Source organism: Delphinus delphis, chromosome 1 (assembly GCF_949987515.2).
Source record: "Delphinus delphis chromosome 1, mDelDel1.2, whole genome shotgun sequence".
NCBI lineage: Eukaryota > Metazoa > Chordata > Mammalia > Artiodactyla > Delphinidae > Delphinus > Delphinus delphis.
Window position 1 is genome coordinate 150508468 of NC_082683.1, and position 25878 is coordinate 150534345.

The window sequence follows — 25878 nt, forward strand, 5'->3', positions numbered from 1 at the left end:
TCATTCATTCCACATATTTATTTAGTACCTACTAAGTGCTGGGAGCTGGGAGTACACTAGTGATCAAAATATAGTCTTGTCCCAGTGGCCCTGAGGCTTTGGAAGACCCCAAAACTGGGGCCTTCTGTATTTATATACTCATAGAAATATCTGCAGTACCCGTAACCAACAAAGAACTCATATCTGAAATGTATAAAGAAATCCTATAGGGCTTCCCTGGTGGAGCAGTGGTTAAGAATCCGCCTGCCAATGTAGGGGACATGGGTTCGAGCCCTGGTCCGAGAAGATCCCACATGCCGCGGAGCTACTAAGCCCATGTGCCACAGCTACTGAGCCTGTGCTCTAGAGCCCCTGAACCACAACTACTGAAGCCCATGCGCCTAGAGCCCATGCTCCGCAACAAGAGAAGCCACCGCAATGAGAAGCCCACACACCGCAACGAAGAGTAGCCCTCGCTCGCCGCAACTAGAGAAAGCCTGCGCACAGCAACGAAGACCCAACACAGCCAAAAATCAATAAATAAAATAAATTAATTTTTTTTAATCCTACAAAGCAATAAGACAGAAAGCCTAATAGTAAGTGCACAAAGAAATGGACAAAGTACTTGAACAGATATCCAAATAGTAAATAAATATATGAAAAGGTGCTTAATCTCACTGGTTACCAAGGAAATGCAAATCTGAACCACCATGAGATACCACCCACCAGAATGGCTAACATTTTTAAATCTTTATAGATCGACAGTACAAAGCGTTGATGATGATGTGGAGCAACTGGAATTCTAAGACGCTGCCAGCAGGAGTGGAAACTAACATGAGCACTCTGGAAAATGATTTAGTAGCATTTATTGACACTAAACATATAAACATAGCCTATGACCCAGTAAGTCTGGTCCTAGGTATATATCCAACAGAAATAGAAACATAAGTGTATCAAAGGACAGAAACAAAACGGTTATGGCAGCATTATTGATAACAATCCCAAACTGAGAACGACCCAAATGTCCACCAGAATAATAGAAAAATAAATTGTGGTATATGCATTTAATGGTGACGAAATAAAATTCATATTTTATTCCAAGACAGGAAAAATTTAAACAAAAAAGTTTTCTCTCCCATTTGGGCCTCCTCCTTCCCCTTTAGTGTGTATCGTGCGTCTGTATTAACCAGACCTCCTTAGGAGATAACATTCCTTCTCAATCTTGTAAGGGGTCATGATGACCCACTGCTTTATACTGCAGATCTGGATTGCGTAAACTGTCAATATGTCATTTGGTGTATAAACCTTTGTCTCAAAAACGTATATAACTGTGCTTTGACCTTTAATGGGCAGAACAGTCCTCAGAGGTTTCTGAAAAACTGTCTCCTGAGTTATAATCCTCAGGTTGCCTCGAATAAAATTTTCTATTTCTTTCTTAGATTGACTATTGATTAATTTTTTCATCAACATCTGCAATGGCATACCATAGAGCAATGAAAATAAATGAGCTACTGCTACCACAACAATATGCATGAATTTCACAAACATACTGAGTGAGAGAAGCCAGACACAAAATAGTACCAACTGAGGGACTTCCCTGGTGGCGCAGTGGTTAAGAATCCGCCTGCCAATGCAGGAGACACGGGTTCGAGCCGTGGTCCGGGAAGATCCCACATCCCACATGCGGAGCAACCAAGCCCGTGTGCCACAACTACTGAGCCTGTGCTCTAGAGCCTGTGAGCCACAACTACTGAGCCCGAATGCCACAACTACTGAGCCCGCATGCCACAACTACTGAAGCTCGTGCACCTAGAGCCCGTGCTCCGCAACAAGAGAAGCCACCACAATGAGAAGCCCGTGCACCGCAATGAAGAGCAGCCCCCGCTCACCGCAACTAGAGAAAGCCCATGTGCAGCAACGAAGACCCAACGCAGCCAAAAATAATTAATTAATTTAAAAAATAGTACCAACTGAATGGTTTCATTTATATAAAGTTCAAAAGCGGATACAACTAACATATGGGATTAGATAGAGGTTAATTTGGGAAGGAAGGTGGCATAGTGACTGCGAGGAGACATGCGGAGGGCTTTGGGGGTGCTGGTAATGGTCGAATTCCTGATCTGGGTGGCCATTATACAGGTATGTTCACTGTGTCGTAATTTGTTGACCTGCACACTTAGGATTTGTGCACTTTCCCATAGGTCTGGTATACTTCAATTAAAAAAAAAAACTCACAGGAAAGGGGGAACTGTTAAAGGGGGATAAAAAAAATAGGAGGTGGGAAGGGAATAGAAGGCATATCAAGATTTTACATACAGGTGGATTAGCTGCGGCAAGATGAAAAGGGAGCAGGGAAGACTGTTGAATGGAGCAGGAACTGTTTCCAGCCCCTGACTGAAAAGTCTCCAGATACATCAACCTTAATTCCCCACCCATCCCTACACCACCTATTGAAAAACTGATCCTTTGGAAGAAACCCAATGTTTCCTAGTCTAGCAGTTACTTCTGTCTCCAGGCGGAGAGACTCAGTGTTTGTAGCCAAAATTAGAACCCCAGTTTTGACACTGACATTTTCTCTACTAGGTGCTGTGAGACTTCAGGCCCTTGATGCAAATTCCCAGCAGCTAAACTGGAATAATCCTGAGGACTAGAGTGGGAGGTGAGGAGCTAGGTTGTACACGTTTGCCATCCTTGCCCAAGGGAATCACCTGCCTCTGTTGCTGTGTGTGCTGGGGGGTGCGTGTACTTCGGAAAGAGGAAAGCGCAGCCAAAAGCTTCATACCCAGCACTGTGTTCTCTCCCCAGGCACTCCTCTACTCCAAAACCCATCCAGGGGTCTAGAGTCATGCTCGAATGCACCCCTTAGCCACTTTCCGGGAGGAAAATGACAGGAAGGAACCACTGGTCACAGGTTCCACTGACAAGAGGGGAAAACCTGGGGGTGGCGGTTCCTTTATGGGGGAGGCGGTTCCTTTATGGGGGAGGTCACACCCCCTGCACAAAAACATCCCCAAAAGAACCTGTACTGAAATTACGTTAGAGAGGTAGAGATACCCCAGGGAGGAAGTGGCAAACGGCGAAATGGGAACACCCCTCTTTGATCCCATAAGGTGCGTCAGGGAAAGTTGGACTTCGTTTAGGCAGGGACGGAGACATCTCTTCCCATGCTGCCACCAGGATCAGTGGGTCAGAGGAAGCCAGGCTCCCCCCCGCCCCTACCTCAGTTGCTGCGTGTGGGACCACAGCGGTGAGTCTGACCTCTCTTCCCGCCCCTTTCAAGGCTGGGACTTTATTAAGGCCGGTTCTATCAGGCTGAGCCACGCGCTTGGAGGAATGCGGATTCTGGCGGAAGCGCGAGGAGACTAGCCAGCAGGAAAGGAGCTGTGTCCGAGAACAAGGTAGGGACGGTTCTCTCCGGGAACCAAGCGCGGGGTTAAGAGCACGGGGATGGCTGCTTGAGGCCCGGAGGTCAGAGCTGGCTGGCTCCACGGGGAGGTTTCCCAGTCTCCCCGGCTCAAGGAAACATTCAAGATGCAGGGATAGACGTGCACAGGCGAACACGGCTTTAAAGAGCGAGGAAAGGTCCCAGCGCGGCGGGGCGGGCCCGAGGGAGGTGGCAAGGCGCCTGGAGCGGGAACCTCAGGCAGCCGGCGGATGGGCGCTGGGACCCGCGAGCCAGCCTCTGGCTCCAGTCGCTCCTCGCACTGCGTTTTGCTGGCGCCCCGCCTCCGCGGCTCGAAGCGAAGGAAAGGGGCCAGGCGAGTCTGAGCCCGCCCCCTCCCCCGCCCCCGATTGGCTGCTGCAGTTGTCCATCCAGAATCTATTTTTGATGGGGGGGGTGCCACCCAGTCTGCCCCAGATCACGTTTGCCCCTAGCAGCCAACCAGTCGGGCCCAAGTCCCCGGGCAAGAAGCGATTGGGGGCGAGTGAGCTCGGCCCCCACGGTCCCCCGTCCGGGTCTCCCAGCCCCCGCCCGGGAGCAAGGCGGTATATCCTGCACTCCCTCCCTGACCACCTCCCCTTCGTGGAAGCGGAGCGGCGGCCTCGCAGTAACGCAGAGGCGAAATGTAGCGAGCCGGGTGTCGCGGCTGGACGCTCGCCTTGGCTGGGGGTGTGGGGGGCACGCCGGAGGCCGAGGAGGACTGCCGAGGAGGAGTGATGAGAAGAGGGGGATCCCTGCACCCCCCAAGACCACGGGTCCCTGCTGCCACACGCCAGGCGCCCCTCTTCCTCCCCAGCGAGGGGCAGGTCAGTCCTGTTGGGTCTAGAGGGTGGGTGGCGAGGGCGGGAGACCTGGAGCGCAGCGCATTTGCTGAGTCTGAATCGGGGAAAGGCGGGAGGGCCACCCAGATACCTCTCCCTCCCGGGGTTTGGGGATACTAAGACGGTCTTTTTTGTCCCCTCCTCAGGGCATCCTGGGTCACTTTTGCTTCTTTCATCCCATGGCCTTAGGCCCATCTGAAGTCTCAGTCACTGGAAGGAGTGGGGTGAGGGACTGGCTTCTCTTCCTTCGAGCCCCCCTTTCAGGTTAGGTGACCTGCCAGGAAGACGGGAGGAGGAGGGAGGGTCAAGTTTTAACGGACTCAGAAACTTTTCTGGCAAGGGGCAGTGGACTCTCTTGCTCAGAGGTTTCCTCCTGGATCTCTAGTGAGGGTTTTTGAAAGAACCACAGGACAGTGTTTCAGGAGACTGGAAAAGGGAGTCCTGGTGACGTGAGTGACTAGAAAGAGAAAACAGTTCCCATGGGCCAGTTACTGGAGTTTGATCCACCCTTTCCCAAACAGGAGTTGACTAATTGTGTGTGCTTGGAATACTTAAGGACCTATTCATCTTTCCTAGGGAAATTCTCTTTAAATTTATTTTTTACTTGTGAGAGCTATTCTGGTGAGCTGGAATAGGGTGGGATCAAGGCCTGGGGATTTCTTTAGGCAAAAAAGTGCGGCCATTACAGCTAAAGAGACATGCAAGTGCATGGGAGCAAGTGCATTTTGGCTTATGCTGCTTTGCTTTTTATTTTGCTTTGTTTTATTTACTTATTTATTTGGATGGTGCTTTTGTTTTTTGTTTTTGTTTTTTAAGAATTACATTATATCCAACTCTCAATAACCCTGGGGAACAGGGTGAACCTAGAGAACTGAAATGTGTGCATAATAACCAATAGTTTTACCATCTTTCCCTTCAAACTGAGATAACACCCTTGTCCTATCTGACAAGCTCACGAGGCCAAGAGCAGGGGGAGAGAAGTAGGAACAGAGGCCTAGATCCAAGTCAGTGTCTGAGCTTTCTGTAACACTGTTGACTCTCAAGGGCAGGAGTGGGTAGGCCTCTGGCTCTTGGCCTTGGTCTGGCAGCCTTGCCCCATTGCCCAGGAAGTCCTCCCAGTTGTTGGTTTTTTTTCCTCAGGGGCTCAGGGGCTGGGGCTTTTAGGGGTCTGGGGTCCCTCACTCAGTGATCAAATTCTCCCTGCTTATTTGCCCTGTGTGGCTGTAAACAATCACTTTCTACAGCAGGGTGGCTACAGGGAGCTTGTGACTGAATTTGTAACTGACCCCACTGGGAGACCACACCTTAATAATCTTGGGTTCTTAATGGGCATTCAAGAAGGGATCTCCCCCAGGACATCCCTTCCCATCCCCGGTCGCTGAGAAGGCAATGCCAGGGTCTCCTGCGCAGCATCTTCCTAATCCCAGGCTGGCCACATCTCATTGCTGTTGACCACAGTGGTGGTCCCTGTGAGGCAGTGGGTTGCCTGTTGGGAACATGGCAGGGATAGTGCCCTCTGGGCATCTAGATGTCACAGGGCAGGAATGGGTGATTTAATGAAAAAAAGGAAGGCAAATAGCAAACTCTTTATACCTGCCTTGTGGGAGGATTCTCCCAGTAGGAGCTGTCCTTTGCTGTATCATAACATTCTCTTTTTCTTGTCTTCTTTCTTCATACATAAGGTGTTCCATACAGATTCTTGTGACTTTAAGGACCAGGGATTTGGGAAGGTGCAAGGTCTTCCCAGGAAGGAAGGACATCTCTGGAAAAAAGGAGAGAGACAGCAGACAGTGCCCTGGGACCAGCAGAGCCCGAGGAGCTGTGGGAAGCTGAAGGAGCCCAACCAGAGGCGGGGGAAGGAGCCACAGCCCCCGGCCGAGGCTGCCTTCTGAAAGATCTGAACTCAAGCTACTTTAATGAAAGAAGGGCCACCTCAGAGGGCACCCCAGACTTAGCTGGGCTCTTCTACTCTGGATGGCCCTTGCTCTGAGAAGCCTGCACTGAGAACCAAAGAAGTTAAGAGGCCAGAGAAGCTTCCCCCAAGCACAGCGCTGGCCAGCTGGGTCAGGCTTCTGCACCCCTAGTGGCCGGCTGCAGAGTCTGGTGAGGAGTTTCTTGCTCCCCTCCAGCTCGTGGCTTCAGTGCTTGATGGGGCTGCCTGTTGGTGGATCAGTTTTTGCAGCACCTGATAGGAGCGGAGAGCCGTGGGAAGAGGTCCCGCGGCGACCAAGCCTGGGTTCACCCCAAGACTAAGTTCTTTCCAGAGTTAGAAAGGGAGAGAAAGCAAACAAAGAGAGAAGAGTTCCCCCTTCTCCTCCTCCCTTCCCGTCATGTCCTCTAAGCCGGAGCCGAAGGACGTCCACCAGCTGAACGGGACTGGCCCTACTGCCTCACCCTGCCCTTCGGATGGCCCCGGGCGAGAGCCCTTGGCCGGGACCTCAGAGTTCCTGGGGCCTGATGGGGCTGGGGTAGAGGTGGTGGCGATTGAGTCTCGCGCCAACGCCAAGGGGGTTCGGGAGGAGGATGCCCTGCTGGAGAACGGGAGCCAGAGCAATGAAAGTGACGACGTCAGCACAGACCGTGGCCCCGCACCACCCTCCCCGCTCAAGGAGACCTCCTTTTCCATCGGGCTGCAAGTGCTGTTTCCCTTCCTTCTGGCAGGCTTTGGGACTGTGGCTGCCGGCATGGTGCTGGACATCGTACAGGTAGGACCTGGGGAGGGCAGCTCTTGACCCTGAGCCCGGAGCCACCTTTTCCTCCCGGGAAACTGTCTCTTGGAGCTTTTCTTCCACCTCCCTGTCAGAAGCAGCTGCTGTTTCCTGGAGTACTTTTCCCTTTGGATCATGTCCTTGGCTGCTTCTTCGTCTAGTTACTTTCTACAGAAGCCTTGAGGAAGCTCAGTAGTCCCAGGGAGGTGGTCAGGGCAGTATTGCTTAACAGAAGCAGAATTGGTTCCAGAGCTCAGGCTTGGAAGAGGAGAGATGGAATTAGGGTTGTTACCTGCTGTCCCTCCTGGGCATTTCTGCTGAGCCCAGCTCAGTAGGAGACATTTAGATAGGTCTCCTCTTTATACTTTCTTTTCGCTTTACTTTGGGGTTTCAAGGATACCCACAGGAGAAAGCTCAGTTTCAAGTCTCCCCTTCATCCCCCTGCTGGGCAGGAATTTGTCTAGCTGCCAAGAGGGTCTCATATTAAGTGGGAAGGTTCTTAAAGGCATTTTGTGTTGCTTGTCTGCCTGTAACCTTGGCAGGATCTTGCTGGGGATTGGGGGTGGGCACATGCTGTCTGATACATGATTTGCGGGGGTGGGGGGCGGTGTTGGTGTGATGAGACATAGAAGTGCTAATTGTGTGACATATATGGGGACAAAATATAATCTCTCATGGAATCTCTCAGGAGGACATGGAGTTCAGCATCCCCTCCCCTTTTCCCATCCAACCCTACCAACGATGCATGTGGTAGTACAGAGAGTCCTGCTGGCAAGTCTCACCAGGCCCTTGTCCCAGGAAACAGGGTGGTTGGTTCTAGGTGGTTCTTTCAATGGTGTCTACCTGGACCACTTTGGCTTGAGTCCTTAGGAGAACACTGCAGCTTTGGTTGCTAATGAGGATGACATTTATGTCATTCCTGCTCTCTCCCCTAACCTGTTATCTGGGGGATTGTTCCTCATGCCAGAAGCTAGGAAGGCAGGCTTTGGATTCCTCCCCCTGGTAGCTGCTCCTTCTAGGGCAGCGAGTGGAGGTAATGGGAGGAGGAGAAATGAGACCAGGGTAGCAGTTCTCCACCTCTTCCATCCCTTTCCTGTGGCCTTGGTTTTCATTCTAAGAGTTTTCCAGTTCTGGTTTGGTGCCTCCAAAGGGTATAGAACCAGGATCTGGTGGTGACCTGGGAAGGGGTTGTTTTCTTTTGTGGATAGTAAGAACGGTAGTGGGGAGCATCTGTTGGCCTCTTCTGTGGGCCCATGAGGTAGGAACCGTAACCATCTCCATTGTGTAGATAGGGAACCTGTGGCTCAGAGGGATTAGGTAACTTGTCCCTGGTCATCTGACTCAGAACCTATGCCATTAACCTCTATGGCCTTCACCATGGCTGTGGTTCGCCAGTTGGTTAAAGGCTCTGGGAGGGGTCTGCTCTCTTTGTCTTTCCCCGAAGAACAGCATAGACTGGAATCAGGAACAGCTGGAGTTACATTCTAAAATGAGCAAAGAACAAAAGTTCTTAGAGGGCCCCTCCCTCCCCCCATCTCACACACTGAAAAGACTTCTGACACCTTGCCCACCTCCACCCCTCACCCATGGTCCTGAGACACTGAGAAACCCAGGTAGGGAATCTTTGGAGCCTGACCAGTGTGCCCACAGAGGACCAACATTTGCCCTCAGTGTGGCACCTAGGCCCACCCCAAAGCTAAGGTCCAGCTGGTATGGATGACAATGGCTGGTTTGTTCTTGTCCCCGTCCCCCCAACCTCCTGCCACAGCTGGTCTGGAGCAGGCCCTGCAGATGGCTGCAGTTATGTCATGGCAGGGGTGGGAGCAGAAAGATCAGGGACCACAGGGAGATTCTTATTCCATATCTAAGGGGGCAAAAGCGGTGTCTGACAATCTCGGATTCAGGAAAAGCAGGACAATTTCTAAGGATTCACACGCATTCCCCCTTCACAAGCTAAGATGACCTTCAGTGGGACAGAATCTGGGGCCCTAAGAGGCTGGGGCCATCAGGAGGAGCTGGCTGTAGAGTATCCCCAGTGTCTCAGAGCAGCTGAGCAGAAGGCCGTGTTGGTACAGATGTCTCCTTGGTCCAGGGCACCCCCCTTTTTTCCCCACTGCTGCAGTCTCTTCCCCAGGCCCATTTCTCTCTCCTCTTATCTGCCCTCCTCTCCACTCAGCCTGTAGAACCAGCCTCTGCAGTGAGATAAGGGGCTGGCGTACTGGCCAAAAGTAGGAAAGGTTTAAGTGGACTGCAGTCTGCTGCAACTTCCCCACCGTGGCTGAAAGTTCCCATAGCATTTGGGAAGGAAAGCAGGACTGGGCCCAGTGTTGGAATTGAAGGGGGTTGGGATCTGGGAGCCTCCATGCTGCAGATGCCCTGCCCCACCTCCTGGTTTGGTCCTAGGCGGCCGCAGAGCATCTCACTCCCCTCTTCTGTCAGCCTTTTGAGGGATGGGGGTGGCAGGAGGTGGTGTGCCAACCTTCACTGGAATCCCCAGCTGTGTTAAAACAGATGAGACTCCCAGCTCCTTATCCTGACTCACTCCTCACTTGCTGAGGATCCCAAGGAAGGGAGACACCCCCTCCCCGAAATACCTCCTCCTCTCGCTTTTCTTTCCTGCTGTGTATACAGAAGAGTCTACAAAGGTGAAAGTGGATGGCAAGCATGGGCTTAGGGAAGTGGAGTGGGAAAGAAGCGTTCCTCTCATGGCTGGCCTGCCCCCGTGGCTGCTGGCATTCCTGGCTAGGACACTCAGGTTCCACATGTCCACCCCTTTGATCACACTTTGTACAGCCCTCTGTACCCGGGTGCTGCCCTGAGGCCCTTCTCCTTGGACACCTAGAGGATGTCTGCAGGTGGCGGGGGAAAGCCTCAGGTGAAGGTTGGGTTTACTCTAATCTGAGCTGACTTAGTCCTCACCCTGAAAGGTAACTCCAGCCCACCTTCCCAGGTTCTCCTACAGCCTGGTTCTCAGAGCTGCTCGGGATCTTAGTCTTCTTCATGTCCTTGACTCCAGCTTTTCCAGGCTGTGACTTTCTTCCCTGCTGCTGTCTCCCTGGAGGGGAAGGCTCAGGGCAGAACACTCAGAGGCAGGCAGGGGTCTGTCTTTGAGGCCAGAAGAGGTGAGGGATGGAAGAGGCAAGATGGAAGTATCAGGATGAAGTAGCAGCAGGGCCACTGAGGTGTGAGACTTAGGGTGATTGTTCTGAATTGGGATTATTTCTAAGTGTGAAGGGAACTGTCTCATCCCTGAGCCCCAAAATATCAGGGCCCAGTGAGCCCTCACTCCCCTGTATCCACGGACAGAGAAGGAAAGGGAAGAAGAGCTACATTTCTGAGAAGCAGTGTCGATGTGTTCTGTCCCCGCTTCCCGCCAAGTGCTTCCTGGAACGTGCCCTTTTCCATCCCCAGCAGAGCAGGAAGGTGTGGGTGAAGGCTTGGCTGACTGGTTTGACCTCAGGGGCAGGCACTTCCAGCCTGGATGAACAGGATGGGCCTGAATTAGGCCAAAGGAGGAAGGAGAGACACTGTCGGGCCCCTGCCCATTCTACCCACTCCTCACCTCAGGGCAGCCTGCTTCTCGGGCTCTCTCAGAGCCGTGTGTGTGTGTGTGTGTGTGTGTGTGTGTGTGTGTGTGTGTACATACATGTCAGAGGCTCCCCTGTCTGAGCTGTGTCTTTGAGAGGCTTTGGTGGGTGAAGAAAGTATGTGTGTAGGCATTGGCTACTTTGACCCGAGTGCCAGCTCAGGGCGTTGCTGGGTAGGGGCACAGGGGGTGTGAGGTTCCAGGCTGTATCCTGGCTGGCCGGGAAGACTTCTGCATAGGGCTGTCATTGCAGCCGCTGGTTCTCCTTTCCTGTCTGTCCCGAATCTTATCGCTGCTAAAACCCTATCCCTTCTAGGTCCTTGTGTAGTTGAAGGAGAGGGTGCCTGTGAGCTGGGAGACGCAGGGATTTGGGAGTATTTATAGTGGCAGCTGGAGGGGCTTAGCTGAGCTTCATACATTTTTTTCCTTAATCGTAAAGACAAACAATATACCTTACAAACAATTCAGAAAATATTGCTGGCATACACTTGGAGTATTTCTTTCCGTGCTCCTTCACTCTGCCAATAAGTACACATATTTTACATTCGCCTACCTGGAGATCAAAGCTTTTCACAGAGCCTGCGGCTTGGAAGCTGGGAGCGGTAGGTGTTATGCAGTGAGGAGGGGATACGAGGCTGGGCTCTTGAGCGGAGCTTCCAAACCACCCTTATAGGTCAGCCACCCTTATGAGGGGCGGGGAGGGGAGCAGAGAGAATTCTTCGTCTCTGGAGCTGCGTGTCCAGTTGAGGTGAGGGAGGAGGAGGTAGAGCTGAGCATGGCCTTGCCTGCTGGGAGCTGGTGCCCCAGAGCTATGTGCTGGCCTTGTCCAAGAACAACAGTCCCCGAGTTCCTCCAGCGTAGACGGGACTCACTGGGGCTGCCTTCTTTTTGGGGGCCCAGGGATGAAAAGGGATTTGCATCCCTCCTGGCTCTTCCTGTGGGTGCCTGAAAGCTCAGCAACTGTGGCTGGGGGACAGGCGGTTTCTTTCCCATCCTTAGTTTTCAGAAAGAGCCTTCCCTAAAAACGTCCTGCACCTTCCACCAGTGAGGAGCTAGGCCAGGAGCTCAGGTACAGATACGCTCCAGCCCTAATGAGATGAGCCCTTCCCCTGGGTCCTGGTAGGGACTCCCCCTGCCATCAGCACCCCACACACACCCACAAAAAGAACTCTGACAGGAAAAGAGAGGTCCTTGCCTTTATAGGACTCCCCAATGTCCAGCCTCCCCTGGACTCTAATCCTGGCCTTAGCCCCCTCTGATTTCCGTGCTCCTCTTTTTTTTTTAACTGTGGTAACAAACACATAAAATTTATCATCTTAACCATTTTTAATGTATAGTTCAGTGCTGTGAAGTATGTTTTCACATTGTTGTAAAACAGATCTCCAGAACTTTTTTATCTTGCAAAACTGAAACTCTACACCCATTAAACAAACATGAACTTCCCTTTTCCCCCTCCTCCTAGCCCCTGGTAACCACCATGCTACTTCTATTTCTAGGAATTTGAATACTTTAGATGCCTCGTATAAGTGGAATCATATAATATTTGTCTTTTTGTGATTGGCTTATTTCACTTAATATAATGTCCTTTTTTGTTTTTTTTTTTTGCAGTACGCGGGCCTCTCCCTGTTGTGGCCTCTCCCGTTGCAGAGCACAGGCTCCGGACGCGCAGGCTCAGCGGCCATGGCTCACGGGCCCAGCCGCTCCGCGGTATGTGGGATCTTCCCGGACCGAGGCACGAACCCGTGTCCCCTGCATCGGCAGGCGGACTCTCAACCACTGCGCCACCAGGGAAGCCCAATATAATGTCCTTACGGTTCATCCATGTTGTTGCATGTAACCGGATTTCCTTCCTTTTAGGGCTGAATAATATTCCCTTGTATGTATAGACCATGTTTTGTTTATTCATTCATCTGTCAGTGGACACTTGGGTTGCTTCTACCTCTTGGCTATTGTGAATAATATTGCTATGAACATGGATGTACAAATATCTCTTCGAGGGCTTCCCTGGTGGCGCAGTGGTTGAGAGTCTGTCTGCTGATGCAGGGGACACGGGTTCGTGTCCCGGTCCAGGAAGATCCCACATGCCGCAGAGCGGCTGGGCCCGTGAGCCATGACCGCTGAGCCTGCGCGTCTAGAGCCTGTGCTCCGCGACGGGAAAGACCACAACAGTGAGAGGCCCGCGTACCGAAAAAAAAAAAAATCTCTTCGAGACCCTGCTTTAAGTTATTTTGGGTATATACCAGACGTGAGATCGCTGGATCATATATTAGTTCTCTCCTTAATTTTTTAAGGAACCGCCATATTGTTTTCCATAGTGGTTGTACAATTTTACATTCCATCGACAGTGCACAAGTGCTCCAGTTTCTCCACATCCTCACCAACACTTGTTACTTTCTATTTTGTTTTGTTTTTTAATAGTTGCCATCCTAATGAGTATGAGGTGATATCTCATTGTGGGTTTGATTTGCAGCCTTGCTCATCATTAACTATAGAGCTGTCAGTGCTGGAATTGCCTTTAGGGACCATCTGATCTGGTCCCTGAAGTGTACCTTTTATAGTCAAGAGCTCAAGGCCCTTATAACTTGTCTAAGGTACCCCTGGCTGGTCTCTGTGGGAGGATGTTGGGGACACAGCATGAGGCCTATCCTTGTGGTCTCTTTTGCGAGACCCACGACTCTCAGTCCAGTGCCTTTGCTCATGAGAGCACTTTGCCTCCTGACCTTGATGCTCTGATCAGCCTGCGTACCTCTGTCTGGCCTCCTGACCCCTCGCCTCTCCAAACCTGAAGGCTTTCCATTCTAGAAATGGATAAAGGCACAGGGAAAGGAATCCACATTGCCCTCGGGGGCAACACAGTCCCAGCCTTTTTTGCAAGTCTTCAGTTTCAACTGCAACTAAAGTAGCTTTCAAATAACCAATCCTGGCTCCTACATTTTTCCTACTTAGCACTAAAGAGTGCAGTGCTCTCTGAACCTCAGTTTCCTCATTTACAATGTGGGATAATAATAGCTCCTACCTCACTGGGTTGATAGGATCTAATGAGGAAATGCACGTAGAGCCTTAGGCTGGCACATGGTACAGACTTAAAAGATGTTAGCTGAAGAAATAGGTAGGAGAGCCAGGCCTGATGGTCTCAGGGCTGGAATCCCTGTCTCCTGACTCCCAGTCCAGGGCTCTTCCTTGCAGGGGTACACTTACCTTTCCTAACTGAGAGATTGGGGCAGGTCTGTAGGGTGAGAGAATGCAGAGGAGGAATGAAAAACCTCTTGCAGACCAACACTCTGAGGTTTGGGGGCCTTAATTCAGAGCCTGTTCTAAAGGAGAGCTGCCGTGGCTGAGGTACAAAGCCCTTGGAGATAGATAGAAACCAAACAAACTCTCTAATCTCCTCAACCCCAGCCCCATGGAGCCCAGTGCTCAACAGCTGAGACAACACTGCTCAAGGCTGAGGCCACAGAGAAACCAGACTGAAGACAATTGGAAGGGAGATCGCAAAGGAGTTCTGGGGTGTAAGCCAGCCCGGGGTGACTCAGCTGTGTGGGTCCCTGCCGTCTTCTCCCCCAGCTCCACAAAGCAGGCAGAAGAAGCAGAGACGGGCTAGGGCCTCCTGACTGGAAGGGACCCTCCACGTCTCCCCTGTTCTGGGTGGCAGGAGGGGGGGCTTTGTTGTTTGGAGTACCACGGACTTGGTTTGCTTCCAGGGTTCCTGGAGGAAAGGCGTCTGACGTGCTCACTCCCTGCTGATTCCATTTTCTCCTCAAGCCCCTGCTCCCAGACTATCCAGTTGTAACCGAACAAGGGCTCGTGTGCCCACAGCCCAGAAAGCCAAACTCTGACAGCAAGTTCGCAGCAAAGTAAGGGCTGACTGCAGGGCACCGAGCAAGGGAGTGGGAGACAAGCCTCAGATCCACTCCCACTTGGTCTCTGAGTGAGGGGGATTTAAAGGGGAAGAACAAAGAAGCTGGGGTTAATCATCATCTTGTGACATTTCTTAATTGTACTTTTGGGACTCAGAGTTTAAGAGTCTATGGTCCGGTGGTCCATGACCCAAGGGTCTGTTAGCTCATTTTGACCTAGAGAAACAGCCTGAGTCTGTACGTTAATGATGTTATGATTGACCTCAGCAATCTTAGTCATCTGACTCTGGCTGATTGGTGTTCAGTTAGCACAGGATTGAGGTCAGAAGGGACAAGAAAGGGATTAAAGTTTTGGATAAAGACATTAATCATAACCTTGGAACAGGAACTCGCTTTTAGGAGGACTCAGTTTCACGTTCAACCTCGATGCCAGCCCTTTGGGGCCCTGAAATGCCTGGGTTCTGTTTTCACCTTGCAGCACTGGGAAGTCTTCCAGAAAGTGACAGAGGTCTTCATCCTGGTGCCTGCACTGCTGGGGCTTAAGGGGAACCTGGAAATGACCCTGGCATCAAGGCTTTCCACCGCAGTGAGTGTCCTGGCTGGGAGGAATGGGGCACACAGAGGACTCAGGGGCAGCACAGAGCCTGACTAGGAGATCACCACAGGCCTTTCTCAACTGTCCAGGTCTGCAGTGTGGGTCTGGGGTGGAAAGGAGTAGGGAGACCCCAGGCCGGTTGTCCTGCTCCTGGGCAGGAGCTCCCTGCCCAGAGTGGTTCCCAGGCTCGGTTTCTGGATGTCCCAGCCATCCTTGGCCTCTTGCCCCACCCCCTGCTTCGCAACCCGCCTCGTGACTGTTTGTGCAGCTTTGACAGGCGAGCATCATGCTGGTCCCTCCACCTGCACAGATGGGGGCCTCCTCTGATCTCCAGCCCTACTCTGCAGCTGGGCAGGAGCAGAGCCAGGCCTTCCCAGCCCCCCTCCAATCCCATTCCCTTTCCCCCATGGCAGGCTGCTCTTCTGTAAGGGAATAGATGAAGAGGGGCTTCTCATCACTCCCACCTCCCCAAACTCTTAGATCGGCCTTCATGGTTCGGAGACTGAACCAGATACAGGCCCCATGGGGTGGGAGGCAGGAAGCAGTACAACTCAGGAGCCCAGGGGAGCCAAGTGACAGGGGTGTCCCTGCACGGCCATGAGCCTGGAGAAGGCAGCAGAGAGAAGTGGCAGCCAGCCTAGCCCTCCCCAACTTGCCCTCCTGGCCGATTCCCATGCCGCCTCACTCCTTCCCAAACACTCTCGTGGCCTCCGTCCTGCACCAGCAGCTGACCTTTCTCCCCTAAGATGGCAAGCTGGCTTCAGAGCCAGGGAAGGATCAGGTCATTTTAACCCATGTGGGAATGAGCTGCCCAGGTGAGCAGGGCAGAGCATGGAATCGGCCTCTGCTCAGTGGCTGTCCTGAGAGGAGGGGAGAAGAGGAGGCTGCCTTGGGAGCCCCCTTCCCAACCCCAGCCAGAGGCAGGAGCTCAAGGCTCTTTTGCTCCTTCCCTCTCACCCCAGCCCCTTGACCCTGCTTCACTTTCCTTGGGGGTCACGTCCTGGTCCCAGAGTCTTAGGTCACATGCACTGCCTGCTGATCCAGGCAAGGTCCTAATGGATGGAGCTGCAGGCCTTTTCCAGCCTGGAGCTCCAGACCCTCGTCCTCCCTCTCGCAGGCCAACATCGGGCACATGGACACACCCAAGGAGCTCTGGCGGTTGATCGCTGGGAATATGGCCCTCATCCAGGTAAGAGAGCAGGGACCAGAGACAGCGGGGCTAAGCTTCCTCCCTGGTCAGGAGTTTGAAAGGCTTAAGTCAGCCCCTGCCGGCTCCTGAGTAAAGCTCCAGCATCCTGCCGAGCTGGCTTCTCCCAAAGGGACTCCAGGAGGTAACCAGATTTCCCAGGAAAACAGCCAAGATGGGGGAGACCCCAGTATCTCCACCGTCAGTTCTTGGCTTCCGGTGGTGCAGAGGGCTTGCGTCCCCACAGATCAGACTCAGGAGGAGACCCGGGAGTGCTGACGGTCCTTGACTGCTGTTGTCCCATCTCCCCATGAGGCCACACAGGTTCCGAACTGGGAGTCTTCCCCGTTGAGTCCCAGGCCTTGTGTCTGGACTGAAGTCTCAGGCTCTATTGAACCTCCCCCAATCCCCAGAGGGACACTCATTCAGCCAGTAACATGTCCTGGGTTCCTGCAGGGTGCACTACCCAGTACTGGTGTCTGGTGTGAAACTAAATAAATAAAGACATCATTCCCGCCTGGGAGGACTGGACAGGCCAGCCCCGCCTGCCTCCTGGGGCTGCTGAGGGCAGGAAGAGGTCTGGCTAAGTGCTCAGTGACCTCAGCTAAGACACGCTCTGCTCTCCGAGTTACCACTCCCCTCCTCAGGTGCAGGCCACGGTGGTGGGCTTCCTGGCGTCCATCGCAGCCGTCGTCTTTGGCTGGATCCCTGACGGCCACTTCAGTATCCCACATGCCTTCCTGCTCTGTGCCAGCAGCGTGGCCACGGCCTTCATTGCCTCCCTGGTACTGGGTAAGGAAGGGAAGGGAGGGGCAGGGGCGTAGGAAGGGCTGCCCCAGGGGTGTCAACTAAACCTCCAGTCTCTCTTTTTGTTGGTTGATACCCCATTATCTCTTCTTACCCTGGCTGGCCCCTCTCCTTCCTCCCCAGGCATGATCATGATTGGAGTCATCATTGGCTCTCGCAAGATTGGAATCAACCCAGACAATGTGGCCACGCCCATTGCTGCCAGCCTGGGAGACCTCATCACCTTGGCACTGCTCTCAGGCATCAGCTGGGGACTCTACCTGGAGCAGGGTGAGGCTGAGGCAATCAAGGGTGTGACCAGGGTGGACTCCTGGGTGGGACTGGGAGAGATGGTAGTGGGCTTGCACATGTGTAAGGATGTCTTCTATGTTCTTAACTGTTTGGTGGGAGCACAGTTTGTAATAACTCCCTGCCTTAGAGAGGTGAGGCTAAGTACTTATCTCAAATTCATGCAGGCAGCGGGAGCAGGGGTGAAAGTATTTGAGAAATATGCTTGGTGCTGTCTATTCTCACTTATCTTGGAGGGGTAAGGGGGAAAGGAAAGGAGCTAGAGGCTGGAATCTGCTTGCAAAATGAAGAAGAAGAGGGGAGATAGGGATTTCTGGGGAATCTAAGCAAGAAACCTAGGATCTGGTCTGTGCCCCTAATAAGTTCAATGTCTGAGGAGGTTTCACCTTGGTTTCCTTATCTACAAATGGAAAAGGCTGGCCCCATCTACCTCCCGGGTGTACAGTGAGCATCAAATGAGGTAATACATTTACTGGCATTGAGTGTGGTGTTACTGTTGGTCAGTTGGGGCATTTGCAGGCTGAGCCAGGGGGAGGCTGGGAGCAGGGAGCCGCAGTGCTCACCTCCCTCCCATCTCTGCCTCTCTCAGATGTCTGGCAATATATCTACCCCCTGGTGTGTGCCTTCTTCGTGGCCCTGCTGCCTGTCTGGGTGGTGCTGGCTCGACGGAGCCCAGCCACAAGGGAGGTGTTGTACTCAGGCTGGGAGCCTGTCATCATTGCCATGGCCATCAGCAGGTAGGCTCGGGCTCTTGATGCCCACCCTCCCCCTCCCCCCTCCCTTCCACAGACTCACTTTTAAGCCCCGGAAAGAGGAAGTGTGGCACAGACCCTAGAAATGCCTTCAACACTGGATCAGTCACATGTCCTTCCGGTGCAAGTGACAGAAGCCATCTGAAATGGGTTTCATTAGAAAGCAGAACACACTGGCTTAGAGAACTAAAGAGGCACAGCTGGATTCAGGGACATAAATGATATCATTAGGGCCCCAGTATTCTCCATGTCTCAGCTCTGCTTTTCTCTGTGTTGGCCTGCAGCTTCAGGTTTGCACTTCCTTACGCTTACTGATGCCAGCAGGGATTCTTTCTCTCAACAATTCTGCAGAGTCCCATTATAGAATGTCATTGGCTATCATCCAGTCATGTGGCTATCCCTGAACCAATCACTGTGGCCTTAGGGATGTGCTGCTCTGATTGGATGGGCCTGGGGCCTCACCATCATTGGAGCAGTGTCACTCGAACCAGTGACTGAGTTTGAGAGAGGTGGTTCCCTGAGGAAAAGCCCAGCACTGTTACCAGAAGGGGAAATCATACTGAGCAGGCAGAACAGCAGGCGGCTCCTCTAGCCAACTTGGGAGGTGGGTAAAGGAGACAGCTGCCTGCCCCAGTTTGCTCCAGGTGCTGCGCCAGTGTGTATGTCAGGGGCATCAGCTGGTCTGGCAAGGGGAGGCGAGGACTGGAAGGACAAGGGACTCCTGGGAGCCACCTTGCTGCCCACGTCCAGATGGACCTGTACCTCTCATCCCGAGGTCTGGAACAGAAGCCTTCAGTGGTCTTTGTGTCTTGTCTTTGTGTCTGTGTAGTGTGGGAGGCCTCATCTTGGACAAGACTGTCTCAGACCCCAACTTTGCAGGGATGGCTGTCTTCACACCTGTGATTAATGGTGAGGTCTTGGCATTAGCTGCCTAGGGGAAAGAAGAGGGCGGGATCAGAGGATTTAGGGGGCTTTGTATCAGTCAGGGTTCTAGCAGGCAAGAGAGTCCAGCTCAGATAGTTCACGACTTGAACTGCTACTTGAAACTGGTTACTGGAACCAGTGCATGAGCACTGGATGCCTGGGTCCACGCAGAGTTTTGGAGAGGGGCTGAGCCAGGCAGGGCCTTGTCCCCTCGGCTGTGTCTGACCGCAGGTGTACACTCTGCATTGATGGAGAAGGCAGGCTCCCTGAGTCTGCAGATCCACCTGTGTCCCTTCCTGCACTCTCAGCCGTGTTAGGAGTACGTGGGACTGCCACCTCTCCATAGCATGGGGGATGGGAGGAGCCTGGAAGACTCACTGGAAGGAAGGGTGTCTTTGTCTTCCTTCTTAGTGTCTCACTCTTTTCCTGGGGTCTGGTGAATGGGCCGTGCCCTCCCCACTCCCCACCCCCACGTCTCAGGTCTTATGTGTCTCCGCAGGTGTTGGGGGCAATCTGGTGGCTGTGCAGGCCAGCCGCATCTCCACCTTCCTCCACATGAATGGAATGCCAGGGGAGAACTCTGCGCAAGCCCCTCGCCGCTGCCCCAGCCCTTGTACCACCTTCTTCAGTCCCGGTAATGCCAGAGTCCCCACCTCCTAGGTTCACTCCATCACTTCAGAAACAGCTGGGGCCTGCATACGTAGGTTCTCCTTCTCTGTTGGGCTGTATGTACCAGCTGTTCTGGAGGGCAGAGCCCAGGCAGGAAGGCTGTCCTTTCCTGGGTCACCCTGGGGGTTGGGGACCATGGGATGGAGACATAGGGATAGTCAGCTGTCTGCTGCCCTGGAGTGTAGCGTGGTACCTCCTGACTTCGAAAGGCCTCTTGGAGCCCGTTCTCCTCCTCCCCTTCTCCTCCTCACACCACCTCTCCCCTGGTTCCAGATGTGAATTCTCGCTCGGCCCGGGTCCTCTTTCTCCTCGTGGTCCCAGGACATCTGGTGTTCCTCTACACCATCAGCTGTATGCAGGGCGGGCACACCACTCTCACACTCATCTTCATCATCTTCTATATGACAGCTGCACTGCTCCAGGTACGGACTGGCAGGGGCACGGGGGCGGGGGCCAGGGCTGCCCTGCACGGATGGGAGGGGAGGTCCAGGTTTGGCCCAGAAAGAGTCTTCCAACTCTTTCTCTGTGACTGTGTGGCCAGTAAACACTGGACAGAGGCTCAGGAGAACAGGCTGTAGTTCCAGCAAGGTCACTAACATGCTGTGTGACTTTTGCTCAGTCATTTTACTTCTCTGAGGCTCAGTGATACATTTGTAAATTGAGAGGAGTGGACCAGAGGTGGTGGACTTCAGGCAGGTGCCACCCCCACTATCCTGGCCACACAGCTCCATGTGGTTCTGTTCACATGCTGGGGTTCCTTGGGAGATTTCATTTGAATAAAGGGTTTCACAGCTTGAAAACATGTCAAAACCACTGCACTAGATAATCTGTTGGATCCCATCCAGCCTTGCCATTCTGTAATACTAGGATGCTTTCTCCCTGGCTTTTTATTACCTTTTTTTCAACTTTTTGTTCTGAAATAATTATATATTCTCAAGAAGTTGCCCCCCAAAATGTAGAGAGATCCCATGTACCGATCACCCAGTTCCCTGCAGTGGTAACATCTTGCATAATTATAGCACAACATCAAAACCAGGAAATCAGTGTTGGTACAATGCACAAAGCTATTCAGATTGCACCAGTTTTAGTATGCACTCGTGTGTATCTGTGTGTGTGTGTGTGTGTGTGTGTGTGTGTGTGGTTCTATGCAATTCTATCACGTGTACATTCATGCAACCACCACCACAGTCGAGATACAGAACAGTTCCATCACCACAAGCCTCCCTTATGCAGCCCCTTTATAGCCAAACTCACCCTTAGTATCACATTTTCAGTTTCTACAGATTTGCTTTTTGAATAGGTAATAGTAGTCACATAGTTCAAAAAATGTGTAAGGTTCATAGTGAAACCTCAGTGAAAAGTCTTTTCTCTGCTTTTTCCAGCCATCCAGTTCTGTTCCTCACAGGCCATTGGTGTTATCTGTTTCTTTTTTTTTTTTTTTTTGAAGTATAGTTGATTTACAGTGTTGTGTTAGTTTCTGGTGTACAGCAAAGTGACTCAGTTTTATATATATATATATGAATATATATATTCTTTTCCATTATGGTTTATTACAAGATACTGAATATAGTTCCCTATGCTATACAGTAGGACCTTGTTGTTTATCTATATCTGTTTCTTATGTATCCTTCAAGTTTATTCTATATTTATGGAAGCAAACATACATATTTTTCTTATTTTCCTCCTTTTTTTTAAACACACATGTAGCACACTATACATACTGTCCACACCCTGGTTTTTTCACTTAATTCATCTTAGAGATCATTCCACACCCATATGTGAAGAGCAGAACACCCTGATTTTTATGGCTGCATTTTCTCCTGTTGTGTAGACGTGCCACAGTTTCATTTAACCAGTCCCCTATTGGTAAGCCCTTATCCATAACTCCAACCCCTCATCCCCGACTTTAGAAATGTTGTGTGTTAGGACATCTTAGCAAGGGCTGGGCCAACCACATGCAGTTTCCCCGCGGCAGTTACCTAAGTTGCCACGTTGCATTGTGAGTTGGGGTGAAGCACACTCGGTGGGAGAAGGGAAGGTGTGTGTACCGAGGGTCTGTGGCTGGAGGGTAGCCCTTGGCCACGTCGGGAAGGATGGGCCCGGCTTCATTCCCCATTGTGAACACGCTGGGGGACACTCTCACCTCTACTGTCTTCTCTAGCCTGTGCAGGGCCGGAGCACGGCACTTGATCCCCTCTAAAGGTTCTTCCTGACCCCCTCACTGCCCCCTCCTAGCCATGTGTCCCAGGGCCTGCTCGGGAGGCTGGAATGTGGGGACAGCTGCTGCCATTCCCTTCGTGGGACACGTCCCGAAGTCCTTCTGGCCACGCTCTTTATTTGGGATGCTTCTGCAGCTGCTGGCCAGGGTGTGAAGTTATGGGGGGCTGGCCCTCACCCAGGGCTGGGGCCAGGGCCACAGGAGTCCAAAGCAGCTGTGTGTGGGGCAAGGTGGAACGTGAAGGTGCTAGAACTGTAACCTCTGGCTTCCTTGGAGAGAAGACAGGAGAGCAACCAGGTTTGCCTAAAAATAGGTATCACTTCTGGCTTCTGGATCCCCCAGTGGCCCTGGTTCCGGCATCTGAGCCCCTCAGGGCAGAATTTGCATACCACAGTATTTACAAAGTACAGTCAGGAGTAAAACCTCCCAAATGACTGTGTTGGAGCTTTACCGTTAGAAACCGTTTCATTCTCACGCAAATGCAGTCATTTGGGGATCCCCAAATGTCAGGAATCATGCGGACTATATCAAAGACGCAGGCCAGCCCACTCCACCGGAATATTTTAGACCGAGTTCATCACCAACTTAAAAGTGCGTGTGAATCTTGTTAAAATGCAGATTCCGATTTAGGAGATCCAGCGTGAGGCCTGAGATTCTGCATTTTTCAGAAGCTCCCAGCTGTTGTTGATGCTACTGGTCCTGGGCCCACTAGCAAGGTTCTAATCTAGATCATTCTTAATTTTCTGTAGTAATGGAAGAAAAGCAAGGGCACAGATAAATCAAAGCAGCAGATAATCCAAAACGTCTTTTGAATTGGTGTGCACTGTCTGCTTTGTATTTAGCCGACTCATTCTTAATTCTGTTTTGCTAGGACTAATGTTAAAATAAACTTGCATTCTCTGAGCCCACAACAGCAGAATGGGAAGGGTCAGGAGGAAGGCAGCTTGGGATAATCAACTGTTACTCAGACAGCTGTGCCGGCAGCAGCCTCAAACGCCGTCCTTATTCCACTCTGCTCTGGGACAAATCCCTGTATGAAAGGCAAACTCCAACCCCCAGTCCCCTGCTGGGCTCCCAAAGAGGCCAACATGGCAAGAATTGGAGTGACCTGAGGATAGGATGACCCAGAATTAGAGGCAAGAGGGCTGAATTCCTGCAACCAGTGGGATGTCAATTAGGAAGCCTCTTGTTTAGTAAATTTGGGAGCAGAATGTAATGCTGATGTGGGAAACTCCACGGGGTAGGGGCATCTTCCTTCCCAAAGAACTCGAATTACTCCTGTCATCTGTTCAAGGTGGTCACTGTGGGGTGAAGGAACATAGAGGGGTTGCTGAGGCAGAGGGACGAGCTGTCCCAGCTTAAGGACTGTGGATAGTCAAGCCTTGTGATGCAATGAATGGGTTGATGGCATGGCCTCTGCCTCCCCCTGGAGAGAGGGGATGGCTGCAGGCTGGGCCCTTCTGTTTCTCCAGGTGCTGATTCTCCTGTACATCGCAGACTGGATGGTGCACTGGATGTGGGGCCGGGGCCTGGACCCGGACAACTTCTCCATCCCGTACTTGACGGCCCTGGGGGACCTGCTTGGCACTGGGCTCCTAGCACTCAGCTTCCATGTCCTCTGGCTCATTGGGGACCGAGACACGGATGTCGGGGACTAAGCCTGGTCACTCGGCCTTCTCTCCACCTCTCTGCACTTTCTGTGTGAAATTTTTTTTTGGTTTCTCTTCCCCCACCCCACCCCACTTGACACTCCCACCTCTTTCTAGGACTTCACTTTGATACCGAATTCTCATTATTTTCAATGGGAATTTTTATACATTGAGCCAAGTTTGTAGAGCAAGAATTCAGGCAGGACAGATGGACTGAGATGAATAGTACAAGTAGATTTTTGAGACAATCACCAAGTGCAATTTCATGGTGGGTGCCTCCAGGTGAAGTGGATTGGGGCAGGGGTTTCCATCTGGGATCTGGGGACATTTGGTTTAGCTTTAGCAAACTCAGCCTCAGTGAGTGGGCTCTGGTTTTGGGGGTTTGTCTTTGTTTTCTTTTTTTCTTTTCGGTTGAACAGAGGGATAAATGTCACTCTCCCTTCCCCTCCCACACACACATACTTTTTCTAGAAATGGACCAACTTCAAAGCACTAAGCAGGAGACAGCTGCTCCTGGCCCCAAATAATCCGAGCCCTATTCTCTACCCTGCTCTCAAAGAGAATGAGGTGAACTCCTTAAATTGTGTACATGCTCCTTACCCAATTGCCTGATAAATACCACCAGCCCCTCCCTTTGATCTTTTTTCCAATTGATTGTCTCATCCAGGAAGATATGAGCAGTGGCCTGGTCTCCCTGTTGACCCGCGTCTACCCATAGTTTGCCAGGATCTACATCCTCCCTGGGCCCAGAGAACTGATTATCTCTGTTCAACCTTTATTTCTAATTACTTCTAAGCACGACCTTTCCCAGAGCTTGCCGGGTTGGGTTCCAAGATTAGGGACGGAGAATGGGTATGTGAAAAATGGTTGGGAGGTTGAGGGCAGCCAGGGGTGTTTCACTGCTGCTGTTCTCCTGAAGACATAATCACGTGGTCACCTTAGACCCTGTCACTTCCTGAAATCGCTCATTCTTTCATGCCATGGAGGTCAGTTTTCCTTTCTCTTGGCTTCTGCCCACATTCATCATTCATTCACTCATTCATTCATTCAGCAAATACACAGCCTCCCCAAGAGCAGCTCTTCTGCAGGCACGGTCTGAAACATTTGTTGAGCGCTATCTGTTGAGTGCCTACTACGTGTCAGGTCCTGTTTGCACAGGCACTGACTAGCCAGCAGTAAGGGAAACACGGTTCTAACCTCGCCTCGTTCCTAGATATAAAGGCCATGTGCCCTTTTCAATCTGGCAGAGAGTTTCCTCGCTGTATTTCCATCTTTGTCACCGAGCCAGCTTCCGCCTCTAGATTCCACTCCTGGATCCCACTTGCGCACAACACTGACCACGGCTAGAGCCCCTAGCCCCATTGCTCAGCCACTGCTGATTTCCCTAAACTCCCCTTCCTCACCCTCCCTTCCCCCCATCTCCTCACCAGCCACGCAAAAGAGGATTCAGAACTAGAAGGCTGGATATCAACCAACTGCTTCTACTTTTCTCTGCCCAGCACAAGACTGGGAGAACACTGGAGTCTCTGCACCTTCCCCACACGTTACCGTGAGCAGATCAGGATTCTGTTGTCCACACTCACATGTACAAATCTGGGCATTTGGATGCAGGTTTTTTTCTAGCCTGTCTATCCACAGCTTTCCCTTAAGCCCTCCGCTCTGTAGCCTAAAGGGCCCCTCTCCAGGGGAAGACTAGGCAGTGACCCTGACTTTTACCACTACCATGCCTCATCCCAGGAACTTGCCCTTTACTTCCAGAGACTTTCCTCTCCCTCCATTTCCACCCAGGCCACCTTCCAGAGCCTAGAACTTTAGAATTGGAATCATAGAGGTTATCTAGCTGGGGTTGTGTCCAGCAGAGTTTATTAACACCAGCCTGGCCTTGTTTCTGCTCTTCCTCAGGCCTTCTTTCGTCTTGTCTTCCACCTCCAAACCCATTTGCACACAGACTCTTATACAGGCACCAAAACCAACTCTTCCGCCCCTGAGGCTGTGCCCCTGTGGTGTGCAGTCACCCCTGCCCCAGTCACTCACCGCTTCTTCATCTCTGGAGTTCAGCCAGGCTGCCCTGGGGGATTCCGGAGTGTCCTTTGCCACAAAAGCAAGAAGGTAGGCGTGCCCCAACCCCTGAGTGTGTGAGCAGAGGGAGGACTGCGGGGTGAGAGGGAAAGAAAATGGACTTCATGACTTTCATGGAAGATCCATTTCTTTTCCCCCGATTGCACAAACTGCATGGACTTGTGGCCCAGCTGTGAGGAGCAACATTGGTTTACGCTTCTATCCTTAAAAAGTTACAGAACTGTGTCCTACGACAATTATTTATAGTGACTATAACTGAATTGACAAATGTCAACGTAACTGATAAATTATATTTGGTAAAATAAAGAGGACGTTTAT

The 25878-nt window shown here is 51.8% G+C and overlaps 1 protein-coding gene across 3 annotated transcripts; it reads left to right on the forward strand.

Moving 5' to 3' along the window:
- Positions 1-3798: 3798 nt before the first annotated feature.
- SLC41A1 (solute carrier family 41 member 1) lies at positions 3799-25878 on the forward strand. Of its 3 annotated transcripts, XR_009516800.1 has the most exons (12): positions 3799-4227; positions 5925-6947; positions 14872-14979; positions 16106-16177; positions 16822-16966; positions 17105-17251; positions 17859-18006; positions 18851-18930; positions 19445-19579; positions 19888-20036; positions 23305-25590; positions 25731-25878. XR_009516800.1 is itself a non-coding variant. In XM_059995901.1 (11 exons), the coding sequence occupies exons 2-11, from the start codon at positions 6573-6575 to the stop codon at positions 23488-23490; spliced, it is 1545 nt and encodes a 514-aa protein (XP_059851884.1). In that variant the 5' UTR covers positions 3799-4227; positions 5925-6572; the 3' UTR covers positions 23491-25878. The 3 variants fall into 3 exon arrangements, 2 of the variants coding, with proteins under 2 accessions (XP_059851884.1, XP_059851891.1); XM_059995901.1 differs by having other exon boundaries at positions 23305-25878; XM_059995908.1 differs by lacking the exon at positions 3799-4227 and adding an exon at positions 4477-4506 and having other exon boundaries at positions 23305-25878.